The following is an 11075-nucleotide window of genomic DNA, read 5'->3' on the forward strand; positions in this document are numbered from 1 at the left end:
ATCACACTATTTTCAAATCTGTATCAGTCTGTATCAGATCCGTTGCAGCCCTGTTATTAGAGATTTGGGTATGGAGGAAAAGAGAGAGGGTTGTGTTTTCTGACACTTGGTGAGTTCCCTGACACACCGGGGACACATATTCTTATATAAAAGACGTACAAAAGTGCATTTTGCATGATAGGTCCCCTTTAAATGTATATATCGCAAGTGTCATAGTTTGTAGCACAGGAATTGAATTTGGTCTTTAACCCTTTAAGTTTTCTTTTATAATTTAAAAAAGACGAGAGAGAGAAACAAAACAACAATCTGGTCCATTTGACTGGAAAGACAAATTGCATGTAGGGGAAGGAACTAATCCCTTTCGACATTTTCAAATACAATACCTCCATACAGGTTTACCATCAGTTTCAGCAGAAGGGAAACCATTCTCTTTTGTAATTCCAAATCACATCTTGCCACAATTACAGAAATCCAGGAATATGTTCAAGACTCTGGATCCTTTACAACAAGAGAAAAAGTGTTTTATTTGAATGTAAATCACCTTTTAATTAGATGTCTGGAGTCAAAACCCCCATCTGATTTCTGTATTCTTGTCCCTGATATGATGTTGTTCCTGGGCAAATCCAATTATAAACCTCATTAATTTGATGTCAATTCATTTTTATTCCTACTCCTTTTAAATGACTATGGTTTAAATCCTTTGAGAGAAGCTGTAAAGGAAACATAAAGAGATATGTTTACTCTGGTACAAGACTTTAGGGTCAGCTGGATACTTCTTGCTGACAATCTTAGATCAAAAAATATTATTTTTAAATATATTAAAAGTCTTTGGGGAGCAAGACGGCAGCCTTAGTGTTTACTCTTACAGCCGAAATCCGTCTAGCAGACGCCCTTCGCATAATCATTGAAACAAATTGGTTGAAATAAATTAAGATTTGTAATGCAGTTTTCAGAGGACACAGACAACATATTTCACATATTCAGCAACTTCAAATAAATGATATTAACCATGAATATACAAATCCAAGATCAGCAATAAATTACATCTGTATTTTGTTGGTTTTGAATGGCTGAAGCGCAGTGGAGTCTTCAGTCTGCGATGGAAGACGTATAATCTGCTGTCCTGATATCATTGGGGAGCTTTTCCCCCCATTTAGGAGCAATGAGAGCTAACAGGTGTGCTTCTGTTGACAACATGATAATATAATACCATTGTCTTGAAGCAACATTGGGCAGCCACTGGTAACTATAGTGAACGGAGCAAACGAGAGGTGTTGACATCTTATACAGTACGTTCACAGTATCATTTTTTGTCATTTGGTTTGTTTTATAATCTATAACACGCTTGTGCGTCCTGGAAGAGGATTCCTTTCCTTTACCTCTCCCCGAGGCTTCTAACATTGTTCCCCATTAATTGTGGGATTTCTTTGGGAGTTTTTTCTTGTACGATAAAAGGGGTATAAGGAAAGAGGGTGGTGTATGCTGTACACGCCGTGAAGCCCCCTGAGACAAATGTGTTATATCTAATATTGGGCAGTATAAATTCAATTTGATTGATTTATTGATAGTGTGTGATAACTTGGGGAGGCTGTTGGTCTCGGATAAGCACATTTCAAGGATTAAATCAGGACAAATTGAAGCACTTATAGCCTAAAGTAGTTGTTTTAATCTCACATTTGTCTGACTGGCTCTTTTCGAAAGGGTGGTCTAGGATGGTGTTTTTGTTGGATATGTTTTTGTGGTCCTTCTGTTTGGGGCAGAGCCAATCCCCTCCAGGCTCTGCATGCTAATGTTTCTCCATAAGCATGTGCATCCTCACATCTGCATTAGGATCTCACCGGAGAACACTGCTGCACTCTCAGGAGAGTGTGAGGTTAACTATAAAGGGACCACGCTGATTTAATGCACTGTGGCTCTCAGATAACCTCTGCAGTGTTGAACTCAAAGAAAGAAGCGTGGGAGGGTGATCTGCTAACGGCAGTACATATTCTTTGCTTTAAAGCTGGTGATCACAACTAAAGATGTACTATATAACTGAAAAATAAAGATAAAACTCACGGAAAGACAACACAAATTTTGGGTAAAAACATTTGATGTTCCTGTTTTCCAACCTGTTACCATCTGGGACAACCTGGTAGTCTGCTACTTTTTAGACGAACACAAGTTTTATGTTTTTGTTTTTGTTTTGAGTCAATTTCACAAACACACACAAAAACGGTGCTTTGCTCTTCATTGGCTATATTTCAAAAACACTTGGAGGACGCAGGTGGCAAGCTGGCAGGAAGCAGCTGTTACACATCCACTGCTTCCACTGCTAATTTTTCAAGCCATTTTAAGATGACACAGACATAGCAACATTATACAAAGCTATCAATGTCAATCTATTGACATTGTAGAAAAGCCTACAAAATAAATAACTTTAACAAGCACAAGGGGCAAAGCTTGAAAATATGGAGTGCCATTTTAAAAGATGTCAATAATGGTCATTAGCTGTTAGCCAGCATTTAAACAGTTTCTGAAAATCAGGAGGAAATCAAATTCAAGTGGTTTCACTGCTGGAGATGAATACCCTTCTGATTACTATGAGGCCTGGACTTCCACTTATGCCAGTGTTCAATAGTGTAACCTAATTACATCACCTATTCAGCTCAAAAAGATATTAAATTAACTTTGCGTTATGTCATCAGGAAGTTCTTACAATTGATGATGTGATTAATCAATGCAGGCATAATGTCACCTCAAACTTTCAATTCGAAAGGCCTTAATACGCGATGCTGATTTAATATAACTCCTTATAATCTCTGTAGTAATCATATACTACGTTAATATGACAGCTGTTCATCCGAGTGTATCTTTAGCAGCCATTTATCTCTCTCGCCGCCTCTTATGACTCCTCACTTCTCAGACGCTGACGAGAAAGAGAGCCATTCAGAAGCATTAGTCATAACTCTGTGTTATTCTGTGAATGTGTCACGCAGGACTTCAGACTGTGAATGAGACCATATGTTGAGCAGAAGGATGGAATAATTGGGTCAGAAGAAATTAGGTTGAATGTGAGAAATGTGTCAGGCCATTCAACCAGGAGCCACGTGGTCAAAGCTCTCATCGCGCGGAGCTTAAAGACGCGTCGCGCTGTCAACAATAACTGCAATGCCAACATTTTTTTTAATGACTTTTTTAAAACCACTGGCCGCCAAGTCTATAAAGGGATGGATCCGAGTGAAATATAGTTGGTCTAATGTATCAGGAAAAGTTTATTTTCAATTGAGAGAAAGCAGCAACATTTCTTTCTCCAAGCACTTTCTCTGATCAACCCGCTGCCCTACCCTTGTGCAAATATTGTAGAAAGGGAGAATCTATCGAATTGGAAATATAAATCTGGGTTTTTGCAGTCATTCAGTACTTTTTCTATACTCTGTTCTAAATAGTATTTGTGAGGTTCAAGAGGTGAAACAGTTGCAAGTCCAGTAGCATCAAATCCATTCAGTGCTTACAGTGAAACCTCACCTAAAACACCTTTTATCCCTTACAGTGGAGCTTCTGCTTATTTTCAATTATTTCTTCTTCAGTGCTTCTACTCCAAGTACAGAAAATACTCTAGGTGCTTCCACTTCATCTTTTAATGCTTATAAACCCTTTTTAAAATCTCCTTGTTATACTTCTATTTAAAACATCAGACGATTTGAATTGTTTGAAATGCATTTTTCAAACAAATGATAACTTCTTCGAGAAAATGTACATTTCATATAATAAATTAGCTTTTTAGTGAAAAGAAATTGAAGGGGCCCTATTTGTTTTTGGGGTTTTCCCTTTCCTCTAATGTGTTATATACTATAGGTTATGGTCCATCTAAAATCCCATAGTTCCTCCAGAGGGAGTTTCTCTACGGTTTTTTGATACACTGGAGTGCTCTTCACTTGACTGTTGAGATTGTTGTTGCCATGATACCATGAAGTCGCTGAAGTTAATTCAAAGTGATGGTTAGTTAATGAAGGTTCATTGTATTTGATCGAGTAACATCAGCATCATCGGCTCACTTGTGACAGATTCTTGTTTTGATTTATACACAAAGACAGTAGACTCTTTGTTCTCCTCAGACAAGCGGGAAAAAGAAACCCACTGGTGAAAACTTTTAAATGACTCAAACCACAGTCTACTTGTCATAGTTAATTAAATTAAAAGTGTTTATGTTACCGGTTATGCCTGCAGGCAGCCGCGGAGATTTGATGATAAACTACAGAGAGGAGACTTTACTTGGCTTAGGGTCTCTCAGCAGCAGTGGCTGTATGAGCAGGAAGTGGAGATAAATGAAAGCAGAGTTTGGGAGGTAAAGTGGTCGTTTGGTAGATTATCGATGGACAGCAAGGTGTGAAACTCCCCTGCCTTTTGTCTGTAATTCCAAGATTGATTCAGCTTCCCAGTTACTGGGAGCCTCGTCATTTTAACTAAGAATAACACTTGAATCAACAATAGGAGGGCTGGGTGCCTGCCTGACAGCCATTCATTCCCAATGTAATTAGTGTGTAAGCGGAGCCAGGAGAGAGTGGCGCCAGATGCGCTGAATAATACAGGGGGGGGTGGAGAGCGCTGATGGATAATTCAACATGGATCTCCAGAAGACAGTACCTGAGTGTACTGCTAAGGAATTCCTGTGAATGTGCTCAAGTAGAGAAAGTCTGACAGATTTTCATAATAACAAATATTCATTTGTCTCTCACTCTTTTAGAGAAAATCCTTTATCTCCCATGATTAATGTGCAATGCTGAGCGTAGAAAGCGGGAGATAGAATTATTATTCATAGTATTCATATGAAAGTTTTCTGATAAGCGCCATGTTGTTCTTTCCCCTGCAGATAATTTTCCGCAAAATCAGTGACGTTAAGAAGGAGGAAGAGGAGAGGCAGCGGGCGAAGAACGAGGTGCAGCTCACCATCCCGCAGGACCACCCAGTCCGGAAGCTGTTCCAGAAGTTCAAGCAGCAGAAGGAGCTGCGCAGCCAGGGGGCGACGGCCACCTCACAGCTGGACGTGGAGAAGAACCAGCTGCAGGTGGAGCAGCACCAGCAGCACCTGCACCCCCACAGCCTGCAGCTGGGCCACTCCAGCCTGCAGCACTCCCTGCCGCTCAGCCTGCAGCGCCCCCCCTCCTCCCTGCAGAACGGCGCTCTGCTCAGCAGCAGCGTGCTGACGGTGTCTCAGGTCACGCCCATGCACAGCTCGCTGGTGTACGGCGATCCCCCCATAAAGCAGAACAACTGTGACATCATGGAGCTGAAGCCCAGTGCCGGGGGGGCTGCAGGGGAGCAGACTGTCAGGGTGAAAGTCAGCACCAGCCCCGCGCTGACCAAACCCGTGGTGAAAGCCAGCGCGTGGATGCGTCTGAGAAGCAACGCAGCGCCAGTGGAGCCCAGGAAGGAGGGGCTTAACAACAAGGCTGTTTCCGTGGAGATGCTCTCTCAGGAGGGCAAAGGTCAGGAGGCAGAAGGCGGCGGGGGTGTAGAGGAGGGCGGGGTGTCCAGCAACAATCCGCTCCGAAAGACAGACTCATGCGACAGCGGTATTACGAAAAGTGAGCTGCGGATAGACAGGGCGGGGGAGGCACGGACCCCCGCTGCCATCTCCCCCCTCCTCCACAGCCCTCTGCCCGGGGGGGCGGGTTCCCCTCACCCTTTCTGCCCCATCCCGGAGCAGGCCCTGCAGGCGGCGCTGCACGAGACGCGGCTGGAGCTCCGGGGGGACATCCAGATTCTGGGGGGCCGGCTGGGCGCTCTGGAGGGTCAGGTGGCCGAGATCATCAAACTGCTGTCGGACAAGAAGAGACCGACCCCCGAGAGGCCGTCGGCACACAACACACCCAAAACCAAAATACAACGTCAGGACATTTTCACCGTTTCTAGGCCTGTTTCTCCGGACTCAGAGAAGGACGAGGGGCTCTGAAGGGGGCTCACCCAGTGGTGTACCGGAGCCAACACTGATCACATGGCACATTGTTCTACTATGATCACGTTTATCCATTTTTGGGCATCAGTTACGCCACTGGTCGTAATCCTCCGAGGTTAAAGTTTCTAACATTTGCACACTAACTTTTATCTCCGGGTCGAATGAGAGTCCTCTCTCCGTACTGACCTGGGTCCCGTTTTTGTGATTGTACATACCTCTTAATGCATGTCCAGCTGGATTCTGGCCTGCAAAAAGAAACAACTACTGATCGTACTTACTATACGCCTGTATATTATGCAGTTGACTGCATGCAAATCTAATTTAAAGAGACATTTTATTGAGCTGCACTGTACATACGAATATTTTTCATTGGTAATTTACTATGTGGACATTCAGGGTTGCTTACAGGTAGAACTATAGACATTGAGTAACAAAGGGGTTTACTGGCAGAGGGATTGTGCATGGATTATTTATAAATAGAGGAATCGAAATGGGATTGTTTTTTTTTCTTTGCCTGTGAGATGATTCTGCTTTCGCCTAACCCTCCTAAGAACACACATGTGATGATGAGCAACACTTAAGTGGAATTTTCTGGTATGTTTTATATTATCAAATTTGCTTCTTATAATAATAATAATAATAGCAACTGATTTTCTATTTTTGATTACAAAAATGTGGTTGGCCTCAGTTTGATGTCGGGTGAACCCTTAAATGGATATTTTGTTAGGATCCTCCTCGTGTCTATGCATCGCTCGAGTACGCTGAGAGAATATTATATCTTAAGTTATCATGTGTGTGAATGAAGGACTTTCCTCCTCTTTTATTGGTCCATTCCTCTGCATGATTCAGGGATGGCAGAATGCACTTTGGGTAAGGTTTGGTCGACGATGAAGGCTTAGGGAAAATAAACCAGAGTTTAGTTCACATTAAAGATCACTCACAGCACAGAGACATGTAATCCCTCAGCCCCTGCACCACACACGGCAGTCTTAACCAGCGAGCGTCGCTCTGCAGCCCCGCTCTGAAGCCCCGCTCTGAAGCCCCGCTCTGAAGCCCCGCTCTGAATTCCATTAGCAGCTTCGCCGCAAAGAGCTCGAGTAATAAGAAATGGAATACTGTACTTTTTATGGTATCAGTTTTCTAAATCTGCATGCAAAAGGAGAAGTTTTATGCTGCAGAGTGCATAATTATACATATACAGCCACACACACACACATATATATACACACACTCTTCATGCACACAGTGTGGTGGCATCTCTTGATGTGAACCCCAAAGGCCTTTCTTCACAGAAAGGGAGATCAGTCGGTTTTTCTCAGAAGGTTTTTCAGGTCTTGTGAGATTTAGACGCTGTCCTCCCTCACACTACATTATATCAGCACTCATCATTTGACACACACACACACACACACACACACACACACACACACACACACACACACACACGCACACACAAAATCATATTTAATAAGAATAAGGAAGAACACGGATGCATGGTGGCCATCATGTAAGGTTCAAATTGTTTATAATGAGCGGGTTCATGTCATTCCTGCTTCATTATCTACAGTGTGAGTGAATGGACAGGAGGGAGAAAACAGTGAATTAGAGGTTTTAGTCAATGCCCAACGGACCTTGTTGTGGCTAATTCCTGTTTGTCATTGGCTCTAGGATAAACTAATAGATGAATTTGGATGTCTGTCTGTATTAGACAGTCAACAGTAGAAAAAACTGAAAACGATGAGAGGAAGACGGTGAATAACAAGCAAAAAAACTTTCCCTTATCAAACTTCTACTGAGTATATAGTTGTTCTCGGTTGGCACGTTAAACCTCCAGGTCACAGGGTCCGCTAGCAAGTGATATATTTTTTTAAAAGATAACAAATCTAAGGAAGAAATATATTTTTGCATACCTTTCAGTCTAGTGCCATACTCGGAGTACTCAACATGCCCCAATTCAACAAGCACAGGATGATAGGAAAAGAGATTGGTAGATATGATATACCAGTATAATACTGAGGTGGTCAGGACTTCAGATGTTAAAGATACAATGACGGGTATATCAGAATGTATTTGCCCTCTTTAAATTGTTTCACAGCATCAGTGATGTCCTGCATGAAAGGTTGCATGCCAGGATGTTGACATTGCTGATCCAGGAAGTCTATAGGCCGACGTATGCTTGGAAATATTTGCTTTACGCTAAATATATGTTCCCGTAGATGACACGTCTATGTGGAAAATATTTACTATTCTAAAATTGCCTCACTTCAAGATGGGACAAAAAGCTAATATAAGATAAGCAGTTTAATGGCTTCTGTTTTCTGTACCATCCTGCTTCACACACGCAGAGTTTCCCCTGCTCTCTCTGCTGTTGGCCACTGAGCGGATCCCCTGCAAGAATCAGGGGTAAGTGCCTTGCTCAGAGACACGTCAGCAGCAGTTTCAGACAATCTGGCCCCCCACTATAAATGCAGAAATGTATTAGAGTCTTTCAATGATGGCTATTACTGTACCTGTGTTGAGCATCACATACCAGTTGGTTTCATATCCTTTTATCTCACGTAGATGTCACTTATATTGAATATCATGCAATGCTATGCAACAGTTTATTCTATTACAGGCTGAATATGGACCTTTATTGTCCGATAGTATATAATATCAACAGGCAAGCCAGTATTACGTTTATTATTATAGATATATCTGTATGCGGGATGGAGGATGTGTTACCGTGTGTAGATGAGATATCTTTCTTTATATCCAACAATCAAACATGACACACCAAAAGATTGGTAGAATATAATGTTTTTTAATTTTTTTTATGAAAGGCAGTTAGTTGGACACCTCCCTCCTACACTCAAGTTTTTGACAGGACAGCTCCAAAACAAACCCCCAAACTCTGTTTAACTTCACTTGTATTTTAAATGATCGCCATCATGCTAAATTGCTAACAACCAGCTCAAATAAATGGACATCCTTACTGTTAATTACGTAAAGCTAAGTCTGTACGATCTGATATGGTTCTCTGTCTGCTGGTCATTTCTCTGTAAAAGCCTTGAAGAGATAACTTGATTTGACATCAGTCAGTGTAGAAAGACCACATATCAAATATAAAAGTTAGTTTATTTGGTTTTCTGAGAAGCAGTTGAAGGTTTTTCACGATGATTGCAAAGAGTACAAGCAGGTCTGTATTCATAGAGTTTCTGAGAAGACTGAGGTTGTCATGACCTGACATTCTGGTGCAAACTGCAGGCTCCTAATTCCACTGAAAAGACACACATAGTGATGAAGGAATTACATAGAAATGACTGGACAATCTTTTGAAGAAAGAACAAAAACTGAGTTGGCTTTCAGATATTTTACTTTTTGATCAGACAGCTTACAAAATCAAATATAATTCAAAGTATACTACTAACTTGTACATAATGTCCTGAAACATATGTTCTTAAACCATCTAAACATGTGCAGTGAAACCGATTTTCTTTTTATGCCACTGAAATTCAAATGAGTTAAAGTCTATACTTACTTCAAGTGTTAATACTGTGACAGATGGAGCACATGAGAAGTTCAGAGCCCCAGGGGGAAATACAGTATTGGATAAATAGCTTATTTTAGAATTGCAATACACTGATTCTATTTTAGGAGATGCTCCCTCAGCGGTTAAAGTGCATGATTGGATGGATCTGCAGGACAGGGACTCGTAGGCAGTGTGAGAGTTTCCCTGTCAGCGAACTCGCCTGAAACTTTATGGTTCTGTGAGGAGACACCAGCAGCAGAAAGCTCATCTCCTTCTTTATTAATTTGACGAGAGAATGAAGGCCTGTAATCTGAGCCCCACACACACACACACACACACACACACACACACACACACACACAAACACACTTCAGCGCAGGATCTTTCGGCTTTGCCACTTGAATGTACACCCCACTGTCCCCTCTCTGCTCTCCCAGACTTTTCACTGGGAGCAAAGATGATTATTTTGATGTCTCCCTTTGTTTCTTGAAATAAGTATCTTTTTTTGACTTTTCTCTGACACTATCCTTCTTGACACTGGAAGGAGGTCCTCCTGACAAAAACCTCCTCTATCTTTTAGTTTCTTCCGCTCTCTTTCTCTCTGTCCCTTTCCCTCTCTTTTATCACCCTCTCCTCAGCATGCTGATGGTGTCATGCCTACTGACTGCCACCACAGATCCAGCTCTTTGAGGATTGGCGAGCTCGACTGAGGGGCCTCATTTATTAAAACCATCCTTTGGCTTTATCCAATTCCACATATTGCATTGAATATGACACTAAAAGTATTTCAAGTCATTCGGAAGAGAATTAGGCCCACATGTTAATAGCTTCTTTTTTTTTATCTGACTAAAATTGAAGTCAGTATTCTGAGAACAAGTCAATATAAAAAAGATATTTGAATTAATTTTTTTCTGAAATCTCAGAATTCCGAGAAAAATATTAGTTCTCAGATTTTTCAGAAAATAATTTGATTCTTTATTTTTTGTCAGGATTCTGAGTTTAATCTCAGAACAAAAAAAAGGACACACTTGCTCAGGTCTAAAAAGAAAATCTTGGTTGGCCCAAATCCTCTTCCTCAGTCATTTCCCGGATAGTGATATACAGTATATTTTATTTTTTGATATTTTGGAACATAGATGGATCCTTTCACAATCTTTTAATTCAGATTCACTCCTAAATCTTTGGATGATTTTAACAGACGGGGCCCTCTGGGTAAAGCTTCTCTTTTTTTTTTCTACTGGAATGTTTTCTATTTCTACTGTTTTGTTAAAGCGGCGGTCGGGAGCAGCACTGAAATCCCACTCTGACTTATGAATTGTTTTACAGTTGCACACATAAACTGTAGTGTCCGAATAATAAACAGCCGTCTGGGAAACTCTCCATTCTTCCTGTCTGCCTTTGTCTGCCTCGCTCTGTTTTTAGAAGCATCTTCCTCTTCACTGTGAAAGGGGCATTACATAATCAATGACCTTCATTGATCTGTATTGGCTGCCAGTAGGAGCTGAAACACAAAGAGGCTGCAGGACGACTCCTAACCTTCATCTGTCCTGCCGAGCTGTGTCTGCCTGTAAGTAAAAACAACACAACAAAGAATTCGACAAACCAAGCTCCTGAAAGTTACATTTT

The 11075-nt window shown here is 41.5% G+C and overlaps 1 protein-coding gene across 1 annotated transcript in view; it reads left to right on the forward strand.

Annotated features, from left to right (window-relative positions):
- The window catches only part of LOC104954561 (potassium voltage-gated channel subfamily H member 5-like), a 27411-nt gene extending 21476 nt beyond the window's left edge, over positions 1–5935 (forward strand). Inside the window, exon 3 of the mRNA XM_010781683.1 lies at positions 4853–5935. Coding sequence (XP_010779985.1) covers positions 4853–5935 — 1083 coding nt within the window. The remainder of the gene's footprint in view (positions 1–4852) is intronic.
- The last annotated feature ends 5140 nt before the right edge of the window (positions 5936–11075 follow it).

Source organism: Notothenia coriiceps, unplaced genomic scaffold (genome assembly GCF_000735185.1).
Source record: "Notothenia coriiceps isolate Sejong01 unplaced genomic scaffold, NC01 NC01_scaffold00023523, whole genome shotgun sequence".
NCBI lineage: Eukaryota > Metazoa > Chordata > Actinopteri > Perciformes > Nototheniidae > Notothenia > Notothenia coriiceps.